Genomic DNA, 25,215 nt, shown 5'->3' with positions numbered 1-25,215 from the left:
ATTCTATGTCACATAAAGCTTCCACGTTCTCCTTAAGGGCAGCCCATGTAAAGTAAATTATAGTAGCTTAACTGAGATATAAAAAGGAGACTTGCTGTTTTCAATGTGTTTTGGTCCAGCAAAGGGTGCAACTTAGAAACCAGCAAAGCAGGCCCAATTATTTTTTTTTGGGGGGGGGCTAGTCTGCACCTGTTCTAGCAGAGAGAACTGAGTCTAGGAGAACTCTTATATTGTGCGCCAGTTCTTTCAGGTAAAGTTTAGCTCATGGAATTAGGAAATGTATGTACCAATATTACTTCCATCTTGCTGGCTTTTAATTTGAACTCTTAGATATAAACATTGTCTATACTCTTAATCATTTGCACGTGTTGATTCAGGAATTTTCTGAGGTGGTTCATGTCCTGCTGCTATTCAGTAAAACAAGGAGCCCACCTGGGTCAATATCCAAGAAGCTGCTTAAGAGCAGTCATAAGAAGTTTGTTACTGTCTTCATATTCTAGACGTGTCCACTGAATCATTGGAAATTTTTCCAAGTGCCTACTGGAAGCCAGCTGGATCCATAAACTGTGTGAGTTAAACCATCTTAATGGTTCCATATGGAAGATGGTAGAGGCCACAAGCCTCAAATGTTAACTGTGCTAAAATCAGTTTCCTGTGCTGAAAGTGGATGAATAGCCTTCATAGTTCACTAAGTATTAGAAATCCAAAATGTATCACCCAAAGGAACAATACAGACATGCAAGGATTAATGTTCACATTTATAATTTATACAGCAATGCCGCTCTCCTTATAGAAGAGATGTGCATGGAGAGGCCCTAATTCATTTCAAACATAGCCACCAAAATGCCTGAAAATTGACAAAACATTTTTTGATTTATTTACAATAGGTATTTTTGTAAACAAATATTATGATTTAATAACCAAAAACATGATATATTAAATTAACCTGGGAGAAAAACTAAAAATGAAAGAGGTCATATTCTTACCAGAATAATGAAGGTAACAGGTCCAATAAAACTCCAGATAAAATAGTTGTCCACCTTGAGCCAGCAACTGTTTCAGAAAAGAGAAAAAACAAAATGGTCCATGAATGAAGAATATTCTGGAAACTGCAAAAAATTAACTCTCACAGACATCATGTTTATGACATCTCTTTTAGCAATGGCATTAAGTGGAAATCCATTTTAAATCTATTCTTACAAATAAGTTGCATCGCTTCATATGTTAGTTTTGCAATTTTGGGGAGACTGGCCAAATCAGTGGAAGTGAAAATAATTAATGAGCAAATGGAATCAACACTACTTATATCCATCCATCCATCCAACCAACCATCCATCCTCTTTCTTCTTGTGAAAATCAGTTATGGTATGTGTTTGTTCATAAAAGATTCTTTGTGTGAAAATTTGAACAAACTAAACCAGAAGTCCCTAAATTTTGGGCACCAGGGATTGGTTTCATGGAGAAAAGTTTTTCTGTGGACCGGAGAGTGTGTGGTTTTGTGTGCTGCCTGCATCTCATGGATGAGGCTTTGCTTGTTTGTGTGGACTGGTTGCTGGCATGCCACGGCCTGGTACCGGTCCACTGACCAGGGGTTGGGGAGCCCTGAACTAAACTATAGGTAAACACATATATTTTATGCAATCTTGTAATGTTATTCATTATATTTTTGTGTGGATTACCAACTCTTATTTTCAAATTTAGCCAAACTAGACATTTCCTGCTGGAAGGCTATTTATAAACCACAGCCTCATAATCATAAGTAGGTCTGTAGTATTGCCCACAGTTCTATTTATTTTTCTTGAGATGTGGAATCTGTCAAACCTATCTAACACAATACATAAATTCTTTCTTCACCATGATTTATTTTCATCTCTCTCACTCTGTCCCTTTCTACTTTTTGTTCTACTAAATCAAGTTGAGAGTTGATACCAGGAAAATAAAGAAAATGCTGAAAAATCAAAGTAATAAACAGCATGGTAGATGAGATTTATCTCCTCCAATCTTTTCCTCACATGGACTAATTTTTATGATTCTGATACACATGTGGTCCATGTTCCTGCTGCACAGTGCTTTAAAATTTGCCATAGTAGTATTTAATCTATTGTTCAACTACATATAGCAAGAGGTAGATCCTAGTAAGCTTGGCTGGGGAAAAAAACCATACCACCAACCAAGGTCAGATCTGACTTCAAAGGGAGATTATTACCAAATTCCCAAGCTGAAAGCTAAACAAGGAGGTGAAAAAACAAACTGATTTCACTGTAGCAATGAAAACAGTATATGTCTATTCAATCACCAGGAATCAAGCTTAATTCAGCTTTATTATCTAATGATCACAAACATACCTATCAGAAATTTAGAAAATAATTAGACATCCTACTTTTTCAGCAAAAAAGTGCATTACCAATAAAAAGCCACCATTCCCAAGTGGATATTCAACAATTAAAAGGAAATAGCATTAAACTAAATTAACCATTGGCTACGAGGACTCAATTCATTTAATGATTCACTTTTTATATATTACAAGTAACTCCCTAATGAATCACTTTCATTTATCTTTCTTCAACAGCAAACTTAAGCAGACTTCTTGTATTAAACAATATCTGACCAAGCTCTAAGAATTTAATCAAAGGACAAAGCAAGCACTATTAGAAGGCATATTTATGCCTTCAGTTATATAAATCCTTAGAAATATCTTGGGTCTATCTTTTATAACTTTCTGTAATACTCTATTTTATAAGCAGAAGACAATGCCTAATTTTAATTTGTACATACCTGATAAAATATAACCAAATAAAAATATATATGCTGAAATACTCAGCTATTATTGTTCAGAGGATATCGTAACAGAAGACCATCTGAACAACAGTATTTTCAAAAAATAAAATAAAACTAAGGCATAATATTTTGCAATAATATAATTTGATATCAGCAAAATTCCCCATACTTATTCTTTCAAGTCAGTTCCAGTGGGATTATAAATAAAAGTGAGCATGATCTGTTATGAATGAAGACAAATATATGTATTCCAGGATAATGATGTGAGATCGAATTTGGGTCAGTCACTAGACCAGTGATTTACTCTTCTGAGCTTTCAGACACATGGTGGAGCCCATCTTCTCTCTAATGGAATATGTGCTTTGGGCTGTTTGGTGTGTTGATGGCTGGCGATTAGCTGTAGTTTCCTAGCACTGCCAAGCTCTTGGCTCCGAAGTATTTGATAATTCATTGGTAGCCTCACATTGCAAAACACAAGAACATACATTTAATTTCGCAGCACTAGGATTGGTGGCCATGCAGGTACAAAGATAGCCAGGGAAATGATTGAAGCCTGGAAATGGGCCCCTTGTCAGTTAACAGGAGTGCTGAATTGCCACCAACTTATCAAATACTTAGGAGCCGAAGGCTTGGCAACACAAGGAAATGACAGCCAATCACCAGCCATCAACATACCAATCAGCCAATAGAAAGGCACCACATAAACATGACTCACAGAATAGCCCAAAGCATGTATCTCAGTAGAGGGAAATTCCCTGAAGATGGTCTCCAGCATAAGTACAAAACCTTGGAATATTAAATATTAAATTCAGTCTTGCAAGGTCTGCTGTCTTCGGAACGCCCCCTTCAAAAAAAATATATATTCCTTTTCTTCTCCAATCATTCTAGCCAGCTTCTTTTAATGTAAGTAGATGCCAAAGTAAAATAATGCCATAATTAAGAATCTGGAGTCTATAAATAAAAAAATATAAAGGACTTAAATAGAATCACATTGTTATTCCCTACTAATAATGTCTTCAGATGTTCTTATTATTTATTTATTATTTTGACTTATATACCGCCCTATTCCCGTAGGACTCAGTTCTTGTGTTTCATTCATCATTTATTTCAACAGGCTTGGCTTTCTGTCTGATAGCTAGCACATTTAATAAAATAATCCAAAATACTAGATGCTAAGCATATACTTACGCATTCTTTGATCCATAGCTTGTATAGTCAATAGCTGCTGAAACGCCAACAACAGTTGCAGGAAAGAGATAGCCAGCAACATAATAGTACTTCTTCCTAGAATATTCACTTTCAAATACTTCTACTAACATAAGATAGAGTTGTACCCCTTCTAGGCACATCCAAGCAAAGGCTGCCAGGAAGAAAAAATGTAAGAGGCCTGCAAATATGGGGCACGCAATCTGCAAAGAAACAGAAACAATCAAATGCAAGCTACAACTTCCTCAGCCTTTCTTGTTTAATCTGACATTTCCAAAATAAGAATAAGGTGTTTCCAACCCCAGTGCTCAGATTTTAGAAAGCGCCTACTACACACAAACTCAGGCTGAGCGAACCTTTCTAAAACCAAAGTTTATATTCAGCATGTTTAAACCTCTGTGTGTTCTCGGCAGCTGCAAAAAAAGGACATAAAATCGCGCCCAGTCACATGGTGACGTGCTTAATAACTGGGCAAGACTTAGGGCCGAAACTGCATGCTTAATTATGCTTTTAAGTCGAGGACTACCTGTACCACAAAATCCCTAATAGGAATTTAAACCTTTAAGAGTCCTGCTTTGATTTTACTCCTATCAGCAGTACTGCTTCGGTTTTATTCCTATAAATATTATTTTATTTGGTTTGATTCACACTTCATTGTTAGAGGACCACAGAGCTTTTACAAGGAACTGTATGCCAGTATGAATGATTATTGCAATGCTTTGCTTTGCACATAGTACCTGTGTCTCTTAGAAATACATATGCATGACCCTAAATCAGAATAATGTGCCTGCCTAAAGGCCTTTCAGTCAACACTTTCTGTTGGAGTACTTTTTATCTCCTATATCATGCAGAGAGTGGTTAATTAAAACAGCTACAGTTTTAAAAAGAGTTAAATCTGGACAACACTGCTTAAAAATAAATAATTCTCTTCTAAAGAAATCAATCTTTCTGGCACAAGAATATCTAGACAGCCCCTTCCTGGCCTCTGGTGCCCTTCAGATGAGCTGAATCGAGTTTCAAGCATCCTGGAAGCTATTTGGTTACTGGTATAATAATAAAAGAGAGACGTGGTGGCTCAGTGGGTTAGGATGCTGAGCTTGTCGATCAGAAGGTCAGCAGTTTGGTGGGTCGAATCCCGAGTGCCGCGTAACAGAGTGAGCGCCTGTTACTCGTCCCAGCTTCTGCCAACCTAGCAGTTCGAAAGCATGTAAAAATGCAAGTAGAAAAATAGGGACCACTACAGTGGGAAGGTAACAGTGTTCTGTGCGCCTTTGGCGTCTAGTCATGCCGGCCACATGACCACAGAGAAGTCCTCGGACAAGCGCTGGCTCTTCGGCTTTGAAACGGAGATGAGCATCGGCCCCTAGAGTTGGAAACGACTAGCACGCATGTGCGGGGGAACCTTTACCTTTACCTTTATAATAATAAAACTGATGTTCTACTACAGAATTATGGCTCCCTTTCTGTCCACCTTCAAAAAATAATTTAAATCTCTGTTTAAAATTGTTTCTGTGAAGTTTATAATATTTACGAATGTATCCTAAACCCAATTAATTTCACCACAGGGTTGTTGTTGTTTTTTTGCTGCTCACTGTGTTTTGTTTTTCTATTGTTGCTTGCTTGATCATCCCACTTTGGAGGAAAAACTGAGTTACAAAATAAAGACATCATTTTTTTTTTTTAGAAAACATAAACCTGCAAATGTATACAAGTCTGGAAGGCTTACCTTATATTCGGTTTTATCGATGCCTATTAGGAAAATAAATTCTGCAATGAGGAGGTTAATGCAAAGGTTCTTGTGAATTGTGTTCCGATCACTTTGAAGGCCACGGAAGAAACAAAAAGTAAAGATGCAAATTGCCAGGCAGACGAGGGATATGACAATCCCTACCCAGGTGATGACAGTGAGGAGTAAGCCATGCATTCCATTTTTGTACTGAAAGTAATGAAGATGGAGGAAAATTAGTGTCATTATCGACTAATGGACAAGTAAAATACCAGGTTCACATCTAACACTAATTTAATTAATTTAATTTAATATTTGCATTTGTATACCGCCCTTTCCCTGAGGACTCAGGGCGGTTTACAGGGAATTAAAATCGAAACATACAAAAGTTAAAACCAATTAAAAAAGCATTAAATTCACCCTGTAGATTAAAACCCCAGTTAAAATTTTCTCCTCAGCCTGGGCCCGAGAGCTCAAAGAGCCAGGTCTTCAGGCCCCGGCGGAATGATCGGAGGTCAGGAGCAGTCCTCAGCTCTACCGGCAGCTGGTTCCAGAGGGCAGGCGCTCCCACCGAGAAGGCCCTATCCCTGGGTGTCACCCGCCGGCAATCTCTCACCGGCGGAACCCTGAGCAGACCCTCCCTGTGGGAGCGCACTGGGCGAAGGGCATTTGATGCCGGCAGCAGGTGTTCCCTCAAATAACCCGGACCCAGGCCATGTAGGGCTTTATAGGTGATAACCAGCACCTTGAATTTCACCCGGAGGGCAACCGGAAGCCAATGCAGCTCGCGGAGTAGAGGTGTTACATGGGAGTATCGGGAAACCCCCATTACAACTCGCGCGGCCGCATTCTGCACCAGTTGAAGCCTCCGAGTGGTCTTCAAGGGCAGCCCCATGTAGAGAGCGTTGCAGTAGTCCAGACGGGAGGTCACAAGCGCATGAGTGACTGTGCGTAAGGAACCACAATTTTGTTTTATACAAGAGCTTAGCTGGTAAAAAAAAAGACAGATTTGTTTTTCATTGGAAGTACAAATTTGCACTGATAACAAAAGAGGGATAGCAAAGGTGAGGTAGCCCAACCTATCTGTTGGTCTGTCTATAAAATAACTTGCAGTCTGCTCATTATGAAATAATTTTGTGATGCTAAAATAAACAATATAAACATTAAACTGAAAAGACAAATTTTGGAAAATTGTTCTGTTGAGTGTACAAATGAAGTTGAAGTACAGTTGAATTCTTTAGTAAAATGTACTATTCTTAAATAAAATAAATACATATTTTTAAACATTCCAGTTAAGTAAAAGATATTATGCACATCACATCACAAGCCATAATGGTTTATAATTTATGTGAACCTAGTTTTAGTGCTATGAAAACCATAGTTTAAGACTTAATGTTGCACACATATGTATTCAATATTAGTTTAGTCTATAAATGATGGTTTCTAAATTGTTGCTTATTAATATCCGAACATAACCAGTCAAAGAAGAGCTATATTTTATTGTTATCTTCACAATAGTGTCTGGCAGGGGATGAAAAATCAGCCTGATGTCCTCTGATAAGTGGGCTGCCCTCTTGTTCTTTAGTGTTTACATAAGCCAGTGGGTATGATATAATTACTATGTTAATAATAAAAAAATGTCACATTGCCACCCTGGGATGTGAGATGCTGTTAGTGTCATATTCTGGTACCTGCAGGTTATAATAGTCTGGATGAAAGAGAATAGACTGGCACTATCCATGAAGGAACAGACTTAGGATCTGGAGTCTTTCTGGATTCATAGCTCATTCTGGAACAATAGGTGGAGGTTATGGAAAGGGGTCCTTGCCCAACTTTGGCTGGTGTGCCAGTTGCATTCCTAGGAGGACCTAGGTACAATAACTCATCAAATTACCATCCAGGGTTTTACATGGGGCTACCTTCAAAGACAACTTGAAATACATCGGCTTGTAAACTTACTTGTTCCCGGCACGGGAAGCAAAATCAACAATTCTGGAAGACCTGTGCTAGTTGCAAGTACAAATTAAGGTGCTATACTTCATGGGCCACCAGTTTGAAGCAGAATCAGCCTGACCGATTAGATCAAGCATGAACAAGTTGTAGAAGGGAAAGGGCTGTACTGATAAATTAACCGGGACGCCTTACGCACAGTCACTCATGCACTTGTGACCTCTCGGATACACTACTGCAACGCTCTCTACATGGGGCTGCCCTTGAATACCACTCGGAGGAGCCAGCTGGTGCAGAATGCAGCCGCGTGAGTTGTGATTGGGGTTTCCTGATACTCCCATGTAACACCTCTGCTCCGCGAGCTGCATTGGCTTCCAGTTGTCTTCCGAGTGAGATTCAAGGTGCTGGTGATGACCTATAAAGCCCTAAATGGCATGGGTCTGGGTTATTTACGGGAGCGCCTTTTGCCGGCATTAACCTCCAATCGTCCTGTGCGCTCCCACAGAGAGGGCCTCCTCAGGGTGCCATCGGTCAAGGAATGTCGACTGGCGGCCCCCAGGGGGAGAGCATTCTCTGTGGGCGCGCCTGCCCTCTGGAATCAGCTTCCGGTTCAGCTCCGGATGGCTCCCGACCTTCGCTCGTTTCGCCGCGACCTGAAGACCTGGCTATTTGAACTTGCCGGCCTGGACTGAGGGATTGGATTTTAGAGTTTAAATTTTAAAAATTTTAAATTTTAGAATGTATTTATTACTTAGGGCTATTGATTTAATCTTATTTTAATTTTTATACCTGTGTGTTGTTAGCGTTTTAATTGCCCTATACACCGCCCCGAGTCCTTGGAGAGGGGTGGTATATAAATCTAATAAAATAAATAAATAAATAAATAAAATAAAGTAACTGTGGGTCACAAACGAATAGCTGTTGCACCAATTGGCTTGACTGCACATGGCGGCTTAGCCGTTATCTGTTGGAGCCTAGCATTAGATCTAGTACAGAACAACTGCTTTTAAGTCTCACATGTCTGAGAGATGAATAGGGCTTAGACTAGAAGGCACTGTTGATCTTGGGTGGCATTAATACTCTACAATGACCTTCCTATGGAGATCAGATTCTCCCCCTCTCTGCTGGCTTTTAGGAAATTACTGAAAGTTATTCTGGAAGACATATTTTATGTTTTGTTCTTGCTTGTTATTTTTCTGTCTTCACTGAGGTTAAATGTTAAAGGGTTCTGTATGGGCATGAATTGCACAAAATAAAATAGAATTCTTTATTGGTACTGGTAATGCCATTCATTGATAAATATTATAGATTATTGTAAATGTATTGAAATTATAATGCAGATTTGTTCCTTGTGGCCACATTCAACTTTCTTCCTCTCCTAACCCCCCCTCCACCACCATGTGTGTGTGTGATATCTGAACTCTGAACTACAAAGGCCACCGAATACCATAAAGTAAGATTATGAGTTATCTTTGGGTAGTCTAACAGATCAGGAGTTTTACTGGATCTTCAAAACGCTGTACATTATTTGTCAGGATTACTTACCACAATTCCCCTATGGGCCATGAGAATTGCAAAATTAGTTAGGTGGCTACATGCACATGTGGTATGTGTTTTATTTGTGTCAATCAGCTTGCAGCCTTGAGTTGACCAATATCCCATCATAGTCCGCTCTGAATAGTTCCAGAAGGAGCAATTAGCATTGAAATAATTGTTGGGCTGTGAAATCAGGATGAAAAATATATATATATAATTATATGCATTCGAAAGCTTCCTAAAGACAGCTTATTTAAATCGAATACAACCCTTCGTACCATAGCAAATTAAGCTGAGACAGAAGAAAAGGTATATAGTTTGTGCCAAAAATAAATAAAAAAATAACTAGAGGACTGTAGAACAAACTAGCGATTTAGTTATAGGTATGCAGTAACACAGGCATTACTGAGCATTTAATTTCATGCAACTAAAATTTTCTACTTGTAGTTTGGTGCTTATACTGACTACTTGTGGCTATTTGCTTTCCAACTTTTAGCTGTAGAAACAGGTAGATCTATTTAAAACAGACTTCTTGAGTAATTTAGAATTTAGGAACGCAGTCTCAATTTTAATCAGATGTAAAAGAACGGAAGAAACATGTCAGCTTCTCAGCCCAGATTAAATTGCACTGAAAACATCTCAGAAAAATGAAGGGGATAGTTTTTTTTTAATTATTGGCTTTTCCAATGTATTGCTTTAGGTAAATGGAAAATCCCAACCTGGACAATCAACAGCATTTTGATATGACCAGCAGAGTCTTTTAAGAGTCAGCTGAAGACAGTGTCAACCTGATTCAAAGAAAAGAGTGCCAGTTTAGTCTACTGAATAAAACCTACTTGAGTGATTGGTAAATGGGCTTCAGAAGATAGCACAAAATTAGAGCAAAATGCTCTAAGTGCTATTCAAATTTTGCTACATTAAGCAAGCAAAACTTGTAAAAGCCCATGTTTTCTGCCCTGCTGCTAAGGTAAGAGTTAATTTTCACTTAGGAACAAATTAGAGGCATTTACATTTTCATGTTGATTACTGAATTAGCTTTCATTAAGAATACACTTAAGTTCTAATAATCACTGAACCAGCTCATTTAATTTTATGTTCGCAGACTTAAATAAACCTATGCCTCTGACCTTCTGATATTTAAAATTCAAATAGAAAGATTCCCCTCCATCCGCTTTTTGCTCTTGCTGATTTTATGACCTTCCCATTAATTCATTTCCATAACTTACATCAATGTGTGCCAGGGTGAAAAGAACAGGATCGGTCAAATAAACACGACTGGACTCCTTGTTGATGGAGGCAGCAATAACATCAGAGTTCACAGCGATGGTACTGTTCCTGCCAGCAAACTCAGTACCTAGTTTGATGGTTGCATTTTCGGTACTAAGAAACCGTCCCAAGCTTTTGTAAATGATGAACACCAGCTTTGCTAACCCTGGAAACAGAAACCATTCATTATGACTTAAAGTGCACCGGTTGAATAGCTTTTTCTACCTTAGTTTCCTAACCACAATATCTATACTGAGGAATCATGGATCCCAAGGAAAAAATGGCAGCCAAAAGGTACAAAGGACGAGTTATTTTTAGTGCTGTCAAGGGGACTTTAATCCACGAAGGGGTAAGAGCTCCTATCAGGGTTGAAAGTAATTTGTTTGATCACGACGTACCATTTCTGCTGTTCTGTTTCACAGTACTTGAAGAAAGCTGGATGGAGTTGCCGCCTGCATTGCCCTGAGGAAATTTTAAGTCCTGCACCTGTCCTTCTGTGCTGAGTACTGCAACTTCCAGGACTGGGTGGAACACAATAAAAGAGAAAAAGTATAATATTATTATTTATTAAATTAATATCACGCCCATCTCATTGTCAAGCAAAAAAAATGTGGTCAAATTTGCCTGTTTTTTTTAGGAGAGCACTGGACAGTTTTTATTTATACATGACAGATGTATAGGGGTTGTTTCAGCTTCATGGAATACTTTTTGTTTAAATTTTAATTAACTTGAATGTAGATGCCATGAAAAGAACAGTTCAGAAGACATGATACCCAACCTGGTTTAGATACAAGTCTAAAATGTATGACCTTAAAAATTGAGTATTTCACTTGGAAGAAATGTTTGACTACGAGACCAATGCAGTTGTTTTTGCATGAATTTTTACAATGTGCAGTCTACCAACAGTTGAAAAAACAAGTATCTTAGTAACAGGTAGATATTGTAGTATAGTAATTAAACAACTTGGACCAAGATAAGAAGAAACACCCTGTTAAAATTCTCACTCCATGCACCAGATAACACAGCATGGTCTAAACTGTTTCACAAGATTGTTGTAAAGGTATGGAAGCAGAACAATGTACATTAATCTGAGTTTCTTCAAAGAAAGGAAGGATAACATTTAATTTAAAAAAACCACACTAAAAGGAATATACTTAAAGTCCAACAAGAATAATGGTACAATTTATTATAAAGATTTCTACACCCACATGAAATGTCCTATTAATTGAGGTCAACCAATGTCCCCCACAGAGACTTCTGAAAAATTTAGCAGGGCTATTTTATTGAACTATGCATGGTTTATTACTTCTTTCTTTCCTTCACACTTACAGAGTATAATGTTCTGAATTTAATACCTTGGTATTTTCACTAATTAAATGGGAAGGAAGCAAGCAGAAGCATCCCGCTGAGAGAGAGAGAGAGAGAGAGAGAGAGAGAGAGAGAGAGAGAGAGAGAGAGAGAGAGCATGTCAAGGGCTAGGCAAATTATGAAGGCAGCATTGTGCCAACATAAGCTCCACCCATTCTTGAATGCCATGCTGGGCACTCTTTCAGCATTTGATTGCAATGGTATAACCCGTGGAGGCTGATAAATGCATTATCATCTCAAGTAAGCAAGGTAAATTAGCATGGAGGAAAACACTTCCCTGTACAGATTCCCAGGCTGGACAAAAGCCACTGCTAAGTAAGGAAGGTATTACAGAAGTCATGTCTGCTGCTGGATCAGGTTTCTACATGCACCTGCTGAATTGACTAATTTATGACCATTCTGACTAGTTAAGCAATAGCTATTTGGAACAGAATCTGGAGCATCTCATTCTCATCCAAGATAATTGTGTCAACAATCACTAATGCTAAACTGCTCCCAAAGTTCCTGGATGGATTCAGATAATTTATCTCTATGACTATATCCATTTTAATGCTGAAATCATTTAACATGGAAGGAGATACAACTGCTTACATAAATTCATGGGAATTCAATATTGAGAAAATGTGTTGGTAAAACACAGACTTAAACTAAAGAACACATCTCACTGAATCTAAGAAAGAAAATGTTGATACATATTTAGGAATACAGTGTCAAGTTCCTCAATACAACACTAGATAGATCTGTAAACCGTTTCATTTCACCAGCAGAAACAGTAAATTCACTCTTAAATCCAAGCAAGAAGTTTTTCTAGTCATAAATTATACATTTGGTCCTTATTTGTAATGTATTTGATTGAATACATTACTTAATATCTATAACATGGAAGAATTATTAAGGATTTAAGTTTAGACTGAAAGTTCTTTATGTCTTAAGTAAGAAACAAACCTAGGAAATACCTGTATATATCTAAAGAGAAGTGTTTTCCTCCTTCTCAGCATTTAAATTATACATTATGCTTGAAATCTAGGTAACTATTTTGCAGTTTATGAAACATGACTATTTTGTATTTTGGAGATACAGCTCACTGAATGTATTTTCATCTTGGGCGAAATTACATTGCATTTAATAAAACAGCCTTTATACTGTGTGGTCAAAATTGGCTTGTATTGTCATCAAAAATAAGTAAAATTCAGTATGAAATTATAATAAATGAGAAAAGAATTTCCACATCAATTACTTGCATCGATACACAAACACAATTTTTAGTCAGCCCTTATAAAAACCTCCATCACAGGTTAGCATTATTATCTTGATACTTCATAGAATGAGGTACGGTTAAGATAAAGATGATTTGCTTAAATTTCTGTAATGATGATTTCAGTAAAGAATTTTTTTTTAACTAAAAATGTCTGGCTTAGCTGCTATTAAAAGAGATCTGTTATCTGGTTGATTTTCTTCCTCTGCAACTGTTCCTAGTCAGTGGCCCTTGGCTCCTGCTTTGTGAGGTTCTGCAAAGCACAGTATGTTCTCTGCTTCTTTTTAACATCCGCATGAAGCCACTGGATAAGGTTATCCATTACAATAGGGTGACATATGTTAGCCCATGGTGAGTTAGGTGATGCCACAATCTCCATCGTGCAATGCCTGGACACTGTTAAGGGCTCAATGGGAAGCAATGGGCTGAAACTGAACCCTGGCAAGATGGGATGACTCTGGGTTTGGAACGCTTTAATTCATGGAGAACTGCCATTCTTGATCAGGGGCAGGTTGCATAGCCCCCGTCAGAGCATGCATAATCTTATTGCACTGAGATAACCCAGGAGTAAATACAGTAAACAGTGGTCTACATTAAATGGTGGTTTATCTTAAACTATCTACAATATCATACACCAGGAACAATATACATAAGATGTTAATACAGCAGTCTCCCACACACAGCAGTTACAGCAGGAAACAGAAGAGAGAGAACACAGCAGCAGAGCCTTCCCTTTTATACAAAGCTCTTAAAGAGTCACATACCCTGCTGAGTCATTCCCAAGATTACATCACACATCTTACATTACATCAGCTGGTTAAGCTTCTAAATCATTACCTTGACATCCCAGACAGACTCAATGCATAATCTAGGGGTTCTCCTGAACTTGTGACTCCTGCTCAAGAAGCAAGTGACAGTTGTGGCCAGGAAGGCTTTCGTGCAATGGTTGATTGTATATTAGTGAAGCCCATCCAGGAGTTAGTTTGAATGTTGTCACCAGGAGAGTGGAGGTGTATCAGGTTTTATATTTGGGGTTTTATTCCTATAAGCCCTCTGGAGCCAGTGTGAACGTCATATAAATGTCATACATAAATAAATAAATAGAATTCTTCTATTTCTACTTTTAAAAATATGAATACAAGAATTACTACCTGACCAAATATAATTTTCCAGCAAATATAGCGTATATGACTATTCCCAAGCCATTATTTTAGCATGTTGTTCCTTTAATTTACAGCATCATGCCTAGCTTTCTGAAATGCAAAGACTTACCAATGTGATCTGTAGGCATCGCAACTCTTGTTGGTTCTAAAAGATTATCAGCCAAGACAAAAGCTCCTTCTTCTAATGTATCAAGTAACATTGTTGCGGCGTGAGCTTGTTCAGAAGAATTCATATCTTTCCACGACTCCAGAGCCTCAGCCCTAAGGAGGTTGTCCACCGTGTCAACGATTGCCTGCATTCATTAGAAAAATATTAGGCTCTATAGCCTTAGGCAGCAGGAGAAAGTACCTAATACGATCAGATGGCAATTGCAATATTTAACTGCCAAAGTGATTTACAATTATTTAAAGACAAAAAAGCTACTGCTTTGCTTTAGAACAAAGAGGATCAGCATAACATGCCTTACAGCAAGTATGAAAAAGAACTTAACTTACTGAAGAATGCAAAAAGGCAAATACTCATGGCTTTAATTTGGAAAACGAGGTGTCAATCCAAAGTTTCAAGGGGCTCTGAGGCATGCATGAATCTGCAGGAGTTTTTCAAGTAATTGGAAACTGAAGAATGTTAGGTATTGGCCTAATCACATAAATGGAGCCATATGAAACATATGACAGCCAGTCTGATATATGACCAAGGTATGGGATTATGACTGAGGGCATTCATGCTTAAATTCAGCCTTACTGGGTTGATTTTGAGCCTATCACCCTCATTTAATCCAACCTACTCCACAGGATTATTGTTTAAGAAAAACCTGAGGAAAACAATGAGCATCTAGTGGCTACAATCAAGATATAAGTCCCAAAAATAAACTAACTGCCCAATACTCTTGTTTCTTTAGTTAACTAATGTCTCAGTTTCTGGTCAACTGCTATCTAGTAGTTATGGCTATCATTTAGAAATGGCTTCACACCTGTCTTGTTTGGAAAGTTCTGTCTATAGTCCTAGTTTGCATGTAATGGGAAATATGTTAGGATTAGGGATTTTTAGTTCGACTGTAACTCCTATGAAGAGCAGAATGAAGTGGCAGTAGAAGTGGATTCCTGTTGGTGAATCCAGGATCTAAGCATCTTATGGCAGCCTCTACGTAAGGGAAGCTCGTAGCTAACTGCACATGCTGATAGCACTTCGACCATTGCAGAGCGTGGAACAGAAACTGGTCTGTGGAGGCCGGATTCATTAATCACCGAGAAATATGAATTGGAGCCTCTGATCTGAACTACAAGTGAATCTTCTGCCAGGGAGTGAGAACTTGCCTTATTTGCTTAGCACCAGCTATATTTTGATTAGTAATTTGGGGAGATTTTGTGAATCTTATTCATCTGCGATCTACTAAAATGTCCCAGTCAGAAATTAAGCTTGTGGTGTACTTTGGGCTCATTGGTGATACATGCTATGTCAATTATATATAAGTTTAATAAGTTTAAGTATATAAGTTTAATAAAATAAAAAAATAAATAAAATAAAATATGTGTATGTCTGTTTTAAACCCCTTTTTCCCGATTCTTCATTTTTAATGACATCTGCCTTTTTTTTATTTCCAGTGGTATAGAAATAGTCAGCCCTGTAACAAGGCTTGTCAGAAGCTGGGTGTGTATATGTTTGGAGAAGAGGCAGAATAACTCCTAAGATCACAATTGTTATAAGCCTAAGCATTTCTGAGACCCTTTTAATTTCTGAGGAGTTAAGAGGAGATTAATTTTGTTCATAGAAATCAATGAGAATTATCGATGCCTCCCAATTTCACAGTCACTGCAGTTACAAATACGGTCACACTTTAGATTTGACCATGAAATTTATCTTTTAAAGTAAACTGTAGGGTTTTTTGTTTTTTTTTGCTTAGCTTCCCATTTCTCCTCCTTCTATTTTTTTATGGCCTGTTTTTCAGTCAGTCATGGACAGGTCCCTGCCGTTTTCCAGATAACATTTTTTGGAAATGGTTTGCCATTGCCTTTCCTCTAAGGCTGATGAAAAGTCATTGTCACCCAGCTGACATCTGTCCCTAAGGTAGAACCTGATTACTTTTTCCCACTACTAGTCCAACTACTTTAACTGCTGTAGCTCCCAGCTTCCAGTTAAGAAAGCTAAATCATAAATTAAGAACTGACTTGCTCCTCTTTCTCACTTTTTCCTGTTGTTAAGTTTCAACATTTACCAACGCTGAATAAGAAAAAAAAAGACTACTACTTAGATCTACAAAGAAGTAGCTTCTCAATGACTAAGCAATTTCTAGGCGGATCTCCTGTAATCCAGCAACCTCTTTTGGAATGTAACCATCACTATTGGCTTTAATGAATGTGAAGTATTATAAGCCTGATATACATAATGTTGGTAATTATACATAATTATAGCTAAAATGTGGAAACTCTAGGGAAGTCCCTGCAAGCCCTATTCCCAATATACCCACACATTCTATTAGTTTAAGATTGAATATCTTATACTCCTATTTATGATCAGAATGTACTTTAAGTTGAAGACACTAATCTCCTTTCAAATTTAAATGCTAATGGTATGAAAAAACTCTAAAACTGTATTTATTCCAGCATTGGATGGGAAGGCCAGCTGGGAATAGGACTTGTATGCATATAATTCTTATGTTCCCATTTTGTTTCTATTCATGTCTATACCCATAACCTGGGTTAAAGTGAATTAAGATTCACATTAATCCAGGTCTGCTTTTCTTTAATCCCCAGGAACTTGCATCAATTTAACCTGAGTAGCGCTAAACAAAGTTAGCACTGCTGGAGATGTAACACTAATAATGTTCAGCTGTCCCTTTTGAGAGTAATGGATTTATAGATTCAGTGGAAATGGGGCAGAAAGTGAATTAATCTTGAACAGCATAATTATTCTTAAGCAATTTGGAGGGTTACAATTGTAATAACTTAACAGTTTCATAAAAAATGTCTTTGCTCTATTACAGGCAGATTCAATTTAAACTTGTAATTTCTTTTTGTAATACTAATTGGAAATTCTATAATTAAAACTGCCATGCTGTTTTTCCAACCCCAAAATAGCATCGATCAGAGGTATGATGTGTAGATATTGTCATGAACAAGAATGTTCATTGCCAGATACAGGTAGTCCTGGGTTTATGATCATTCATTTTGATCATTCATTTTCCAATGGTTCAAAGCTACGACGGCCTTCGAAAAAGTGAATTACTGTATGACCTATATGTGCAGTTACATGATTGCAATTCAGGTGCTTGGCAGCCAGTTTGCATTTCTGACTGACTGCAGTATTCTGCAGTTACATGATTACGATTGGAGAAGCAGGATTCACTTAACAACCATATGATTTGCTAATGACCATGGTAAAAAATTGTTGTAAAATCAGGTCCTCCTACAAGAGAAATTCCAGTCCCAATTGGTTGTAAGTCAAGAATAACCTGCATTTAAGTTCTGAATTATTTTACTGCTCTAGGAAATAGGATGATTTTCCAGTAACAGCAGTTGCAGTAACAGGAAAATGTGCATAAAGTCACACAAATAGTTATTGCCTTGAATTCAATAGTACACTAGAAAAAGAGGAAGTGTTAATGCAGAAACCCAAAAGTGGGAGTCATGTGACATTCTTGCTCCATAAGGTCTAGTGAAGCAAATGGGTATGTGAAGTGGCATCCATCTGTGGATTTTGCTTGCTACGGTTAAACAGTGTGTGATATACAGAACAACATATACTCAAAGCAAAATATTGAGGAAACAAACCTACTGCTATCTTGGATTTAGTTTAATCCCCATTACCATCCTTGTATTTTTTACACAGAGCGTGGAAGGAAATGAAGTATTGATTATTGGCTTATCTATTATTGGCTTACTCTCAGAAATGGAATCTGTGCAAACATAACACTATGCACAGGGGCTGTGGAGGGATACAATATACATATTATCCAAATACTGAAATACAAAGGATCATGCAACAAGAGCAGAAATGTAGCAGCAGGGAGAAAGCAAGGTGACAGGAGAGATACCTTAAGGTAAGCCCTGCATGTCTTCTCTCGCTTTTGGAGCTTGTTAGTAAGTCAGGGGGAAAAGAAATCAGAAGTTAGACACAAAAAAAGTGCAGTAGAAATGCTATTTAATGATTATTAACCACTTAAGTGTAAACTTAAGAAATATTTTTGCTGATATAATAATCATAGTGTGTTTAATTATTCTCAATCAATGTGCTTTTTTTAGGAAGCCTAACGAAAGGGAGGTTTCAATAAATTATGGGTTAATCAACTTCTTGATCTATTCAAATAGGAAGGGATTGAGACCAAATGATTATAGTCCAACAGATATGTTTTCATAACTTTCTTCTAACCCAACGTTGTAAAGATAAAATGAACAAAACTGCCCAATGGGGCAAGTTCTCTTCTTACTCTTTACATTGAAACAATTTGTCGCTTGTGAAAATGTACTATAGCTTCAACATCCACACACCTATCTAGATTTGTTACTTTCTCTTAAATTCCTAAACCTTCCCTACTTCAGGAGTAAAACAAGCAGATGTTGGACAGTTCTGGAAACAAATAAATCACAAGACAAATATGTTTTATAGAATACACTTGAGAAATCTGATCCAATCTTTATCTACCTTGTTGTAACTCCGCCCTGCAGAGTCCTTTTCATTGGGCTTCAAATCTTGCAGCTGAGCATCAAGGATGTCTACCAATTGTTCCATCAGTCTGACAGAGGAACTTACATCACCAGCAAAAATTGGTCCTTTGGTGTGTTTAGCCAATTCATTGGCAAGGTTAGCAGCATTTTCTCCACTTCTGATCTGAAATGGCAATTGAAAGGCAAACTAACTTAAGCAACCAAACAGAAAATAGTCCACTATCTATAGATTTCTTCCCTTTAAGAAGAATCTATTAAGGCATCTCTTGTTTTTACTAGTTGTTTTTGAGCACAAAAAAATAACATAATTTCAACTTTTAATCATAGCCCGAAGGCCAGATACAATCAGAAATGCTTTTTAAAGTCATGATTTAAAACAATATCTAAATACTAATGGGGACAAAAAATAACTATCAAACAGGATAGTTATTATGGATAAGTAGATAATTATTCAGTAAAATTCAAGAGATTTCAAACTCTACGCAAATACTCTTAACTTCCAGATTTGACCTAAATTGTCACATTTCACCCTAATTTGTATGGAAAACATAGTATTTAGTCCAAGAAATATGAGACATATTTGTATTTGAATGTCTTTAAAAAGTCTTTTAAATAGAAGTGAATATTTGTGGTAGGTACCCAAGGGTTTGGGTCAATGAAGGAAGATGGTTTGTGGAAACATTTGTAAAATTGCTTTAGTATGGTGGAATGTGACCATAATAAAGATTTGATCTGAGCAATGCTTTGAGGAGCCCCAGAGATGCAAATATGAAAGACAATCTCTGTGCATGGGTTGATATATACATATATATTTATTTAATTTATTTTTATTTTCCTGTGGGGCCAGAATTTGAAGATTGGGATAGGATGTAATAACTATGAAACAAACAAAATCAATTATCCTTCAATTATTGTGCTTTGGTGTCTAAAAGCATTTTCCAGCTTCATAAAAATAAAGATAAGAAAGCTATAGTAACTTACAAGTGAAGTAAAATGCCATGGCAGCAGCATGTAGTACCATAATTGAGAAGCTAGGTAGGATAGGCTTTCGTGGCGAGAAAAGACTTATTGAACAGTGAACAATAAGGCTTTATTGACTGCCTGCTTATAGGCCAGACATCCGAAAACTTTGGCATGCAGGCTACAACTGCTGCCCCCCCCCCACTTTCTACCAATCATCTCCAAGTAGGATGCCAAAATTCAGAGCCTTGGTAGAATAGTGGGCTAATGCCTCCTTAAGTAACACCAGCTGCTTGCAATTAGTGCAGGTTCGAGTCCCACCAGGCTCAAGGTTGACTCAGCCTTCCATCCTTCCGAGGTAGGTAAAATGAGGACCCAGATAGTTGGGGGCAATAAGCTGACTTTGTAAAATTGCCGCTTGGGGCCCCCCGAAAGCCCTAATAAGCAGGCATATACATAAAATGAAGGCTATTGCTAAGCACATTGATTTGTGCTTTAGATTGTAAGCCACCCTGAGTCTTCGGAGAAGTGCAAGATATAAATGGGATTAAAAAAAATTAAAAAAAAAATTCAATGTCAAAATGTCAACATTCGGTGATATGGTTTTGGACTATAGAGATAATTTATGCACTTAAGGGTGGGGAATGGGATGATTTTGCTTCTCAGAGATTTTTTGTTCTCTTTTTAAGAACTCTAAACAGCAGAATACATTTTCTCCAAGTCTTCTGGTGTGATAATACACTCCAATATGTTCTCCCACGGCCTCTGGAACATTGCAAATTGCAATGCAGATCCTGAGACTTTAAGTAGTGTTCATCTCTAATGGGGCTGCCCTTGAATACCACTCGGAGGCTCCAGCTGGTGCAGAATGCGGCCGCGCGAGTTGTGATGGGGGTCTCCCAATACTCCCATGTTACACCTCTGCTCCGCGAGCTGCATTGGCTTCCAGTTGTCTTCCGGGTGAGATTCAAGGTGCTGGTGATGACCTATAAAGCCCTAAATGGCATGGGCCCAGATTATTTACGGGAGCACCTTTTGCCGGCGTTAACTTCCCATCGTCCTGTACGCTCCCACAGAGAGGGCTTCCTCAGGGTGCCGTCGGTCAGGGAATGTCGACTGGGGGACCCCAGGGGTAGAGCATTCTTTGTGGGCGCGCCTGCCCTCTGGAATCAGCTCCCTGTTGAGCTCCGGATGGCTCCTGACCTTCGCTCTTTTCGCCGCGACCTGAAGACTTGGCTATTTGAACTTGCCGGCCTTGACTGAGGGACTGGGATTTTAGATTTTAAATTTTAGAACGTGTTTTATTGTTTAGGGCTACTTGGTTTAATTTATTTTAATTTTGTATATTATGTGTTGTATATAGTGTTTCAATTGCCCTGTACACCACCCCAAGTCCTTCGGGAGAGGGGCGGTATATAAATCCAAATAATAAATAAATAATAAAATAAATAATGGAGAGCCATAGGAAAATGGCAGATTATAAGATAATTATAAATAAGATGTGCATATCTTTTCCCCCCTAGTCATACGAAGAACATTCCTTTTTGTGTCTTCAGGGGCTCATGCGATAACAATTAAATCCATGGACCGTAAAAATAAATATGACTTTATACATCACCTATAAGGGCAAGAATGACTGTAGGTGGACCTAATGCTATCAGATCTGTTTTGCGGAAGTCCAAAGAACCACTGGATCACAATAGGACTTCAGAAAGCCTATCTATTTCTTTCCATCAAGAGGCTGGTGGCAATTTTACATCCTAAATCTGATAACCCCAGATAGGCTACAAGGTCTATCCTGAGAGCAATGCGATTCTCATTATTCCTAACACTTGTGATTAATAAAAATTCATCTAAAAATTCACAGATTAGGCATGCTATCTTATATTATTCCAACTTACCTTCTGGGCCAGCTGGTTTACCCAGTGTGAAGTACAGTTGCTAAGATCAGGACCCTTAGGGTTCCATGTTCCTGTGGAAATCATGCAGAGGTATGAAGCTGTTCCTATAAAAGATACCACAAAAATGTGTTTATATGGTTATGAACTTTTCTTGTCCCTTTTTCAATCTTCCATATATCTTCGTACCCTGGAAAAAAATTGGACTGTGGTTTAATATATATTCAACTTTTAATAATTAAAAAAAATGCTAGCTGAGGATGAGATAAAAAAAATACAGGATATTAATAGCAAACTAAAGCTGTGCTAATAATATTGGGTAAAATATCCGATTTCTGGAAAATCAATAAAAAATGAATGCTTGCTGTCTTCTTCTTTGTCCTGGAATTAATCAAAATGGAGTTGATGGGAAAGATGGAAGTAAGCAAGTTTTGAAACTGACTGCATTTCAGCTAAAGTTGACATTTCAGCTCACAAAAGTTGTTGTTATGAGGAAAATTGGAAGAGGAAAGAGTATTAGGTGTGTTTGCTGCCTTGAGTTATTTATAAAATAATAATTTTATAGGTGGAATATAAATAAATAAATCTGAAACAATAGAAAAAGGGCTATAATTATATTCCTAGGCTTCAATGCCCTCTACAGCTTAAAACCTGAAGATGTTATATTCTCCTAAGAAAGAAAAATCAAATGAAATATAGCTTAACAATAGTCAGCAAGGGGAAAAAAAAGAGTTCAAGACAGATTTTGTCAAACATCTCATTTGATCAGATTTGAGTATCTGGTTTTAAAACTTACCACGTGTTCCTTTGGGACAGGGACGTTCCACCATGATTCCCCTTTGAGTCTGAGGCCAACTAATTCCCCGGGCCACATCCGGTTCACAGAATCTTTCCGGCAGAGGGAAAAAACTTGTAACAGGAGGAATTTTGGTTGTAGAAACTGCTGGTGGTGGCTTGGGACCTCTACTATCTTCTTTGGTTCCGGCAGCCACAGTTGTGCTAACAGGAACTTTGTGTGGGGTAGTGCTTGTGGTAGATACAGTTGTTTTGAATAGCTCTGTGGATGGAGTTATTGTCTCTGCTGTGGTAGGCACTGTAAAGGGAAAAGTAATGTTATTCTTTGCCTTTTAAATGTTATATACTATTCCTATGTTTTGATATGTTATCTGTGTACTGCCCAGAGCCCCTTGTGAGGGAGATAGGCAGATTTTAAATTTTATACATAAACAAAATATAATATAATATGGAGGAAGAATGAGGAAGAACAACTGTGAAACATTCTCCTTCTCCTTCAAAAAGGATAAGATGAAAACATCTAGTAAGAATTAAGAATATTAATAATAATGATCCATTCTTAGATGCAATACGTGGCTGGTTCTGCACATCTCTCTCTCTTATCTCTTGAATACATATTGATAGATATATATTTCTAAAGCCTGGGAGGCAGGAGTACCAAATTGTCTAATATCATAACTGATATACGTAATAAAAGATTGTAACATTATATTGACTGAAGAGATAAAATCAGTGCTCACATTGAAAAAAGGCAAAATAAACAAGGAAACCCTACAACAGAAGAACAGGTTATAAATAACTAGATTGTTTAACAAAAAAAAAAAACTTCCTCCCCCCTCCAAAAACTTCCTCCCCCCTCCCCAAAAAAAAGAAAGAAAGAAGCACCCTACTTGATATCACTCACTCTGTTACTTGAAAAAGGATAATTAGTGTAACATCTTGCAGCCCGGCAGACATTCTTGCTTCAGAGATTTCTAGCACACCTGACTAGATCCAAATTGGGGTGGGGAGGAGTTGGGAGACTGGAACCTTGCTTGCTTTGCTTTATCTCGGTGTATTTCGACATCTCAGACCTTAAACAACCCTTTCTAATAAAGCAAAAACTAATTCAAGCCAAGTACTCTGCCTAGCCATCTGAGGAAACTTGTTTTCCTCAAGTTACTTCTCTGTTAACTTCTAGCATTATTCATTTTATCCATTTGTCCAATTGTGTCAATTTATTAACATTAAGATAAATAATTGGGGTAACTCTTCCAAGTTCAAAGCTATTTTCTATACCGGCCAAAACTTCAAGAATTCAAAAAAAAAAAAAAAAGGAGTCGTGGTTTGTCACACAGTCAGCCAGATGTTTAGATTAGATAATGATGAGCACTATTATTAAATACATAAAAATGTGAAATCATAGCTGCCTTTTCTTCAGCTGAGATTGGTCTTCATACACACTGAGTTCTTCCCAAGAATCTAGAATTTTATTATTATTTTACATGGAAGCTCTCTAAAAATCTTTTTAGAAAAAAACCCTGACAGGTTTGATAGACAATTCACAATAACAATATCAAAGAAAAATATTGTCACTTATTTTTAAAATTAAAAAGAAAACTAATTTGAGGCTTAGATTTTAAAATTTAAATTGAATCCTTACAAAGAAATAAGGGTTGAACCAAATCTCTCCAAAATGGCATTCTGCATAACTGATTTAATTTATTTTATTAATATTTTGGATTGGCAATATAATTCTTTGTGTGTGTGTGTGTGTGTGTGTGTCTCTCTGTGTGTGTTATTCTCTGAAAATAATTATTGTTTGATGCCTATAGCTAGTCATTTTAACTTTTAAATGAGTCACAGGAAAAAAATATATGAAAATACATAAAGTAACATCTCTTTAATAACATGAACACTTCAAAATTCTAACCAATGAATTAAATAATTCGTGGGTAGGAGCTCTAGAGCAGCGTTTTCCAACCTTAGGAACTTGAAGATGCGTGGACTTCAACTCTCAGAATTCCCCAGCCAGCATAGCTGGTTGGGGAATTCTGGGAGTTGAAGTCCACGCATCTTCAAGTTCCTAAGGTTGGGAAACGCTGCTCTAGAGTATCAGCTCAATTTAATGCACCACAATTAGATGCAGGCTCTATATTACTATACATGGAATGGACTGATTCTGTTGTGACACATTCCATAAAATATTGCTATGTTAATCTATTACACAGCATTTACATATATATTGACTTGATATAATATAATTTGATATAGTAACATGTTTATAGTTATAGTTTATAGTTATAGTTATAAAATAATAAATAGTATAACATGTAGAGTAAAAGTCATGAAAATCAACAATTAACTAGAAAAAAAAATAGAAAAAGAATTTGCCACTGCAATGTTTGTTTGTTTTTTAAGGTTCAGAAGCTAAATCCCAAAATGATTATTTCACTAGATACCAGGTGGGAAAAAAAAGGAAGATCCCTGAGAAAAAGTATTAGGGAACATACTGTCTGCAGTGAGGGATAGCAACATTTGTTAAGATTGTTAATCCTGCCCTTCCATCTAGGTCCTAGGAGGCTTACATGGGATCTGATCTCTCTTCATTTTGCACTGATAACATCAATCCTCTCAAGATAGATTGCAATTTGAACCCACTCTTTGTCCAAA

The 25,215-nt window shown here is 37.4% G+C and overlaps 1 protein-coding gene across 11 annotated transcripts in view; it reads right to left on the bottom strand.

Moving 5' to 3' along the window:
- ADGRL2 (adhesion G protein-coupled receptor L2) overlaps positions 1 to 25,215 on the bottom strand; it is a 222,000-nt gene that overhangs the window by 33,732 nt on the left and 163,053 nt on the right. For 7 of the 11 annotated variants that reach the window (XM_083360567.1, XM_083360565.1, XM_083360571.1 and 4 more), the window contains 11 exons: positions 22,565 to 22,861; positions 21,772 to 21,875; positions 18,888 to 19,073; positions 18,280 to 18,318; positions 14,358 to 14,541; positions 10,861 to 10,983; positions 10,423 to 10,628; positions 9,206 to 9,379; positions 5,711 to 5,920; positions 3,967 to 4,187; positions 987 to 1,053 (listed from right to left, as the gene is read on the bottom strand). In XM_083360567.1, the coding sequence (XP_083216693.1) occupies positions 987 to 1,053; positions 3,967 to 4,187; positions 5,711 to 5,920; positions 9,206 to 9,379; positions 10,423 to 10,628; positions 10,861 to 10,983; positions 14,358 to 14,541; positions 18,280 to 18,318; positions 18,888 to 19,073; positions 21,772 to 21,875; positions 22,565 to 22,861 (1,811 nt within the window). The remainder of the gene's footprint in view (positions 1 to 986; positions 1,054 to 3,966; positions 4,188 to 5,710; positions 5,921 to 9,205; positions 9,380 to 10,422; positions 10,629 to 10,860; positions 10,984 to 14,357; positions 14,542 to 18,279; positions 18,319 to 18,887; positions 19,074 to 21,771; positions 21,876 to 22,564; positions 22,862 to 25,215) is intronic. The other 4 variants (XM_083360569.1, XM_083360570.1, XM_083360574.1 and 1 more) reach the window with 1 other exon arrangement.

This window comes from Vipera ursinii (assembly GCF_947247035.1).
Source record: "Vipera ursinii genome assembly, chromosome: 3".
Lineage (NCBI taxonomy): Eukaryota > Metazoa > Chordata > Lepidosauria > Squamata > Viperidae > Vipera > Vipera ursinii.
The sequence above is the reverse complement of the archived record's forward strand: the minus strand, read 5'-3'. Positions and strand labels throughout refer to the sequence as shown.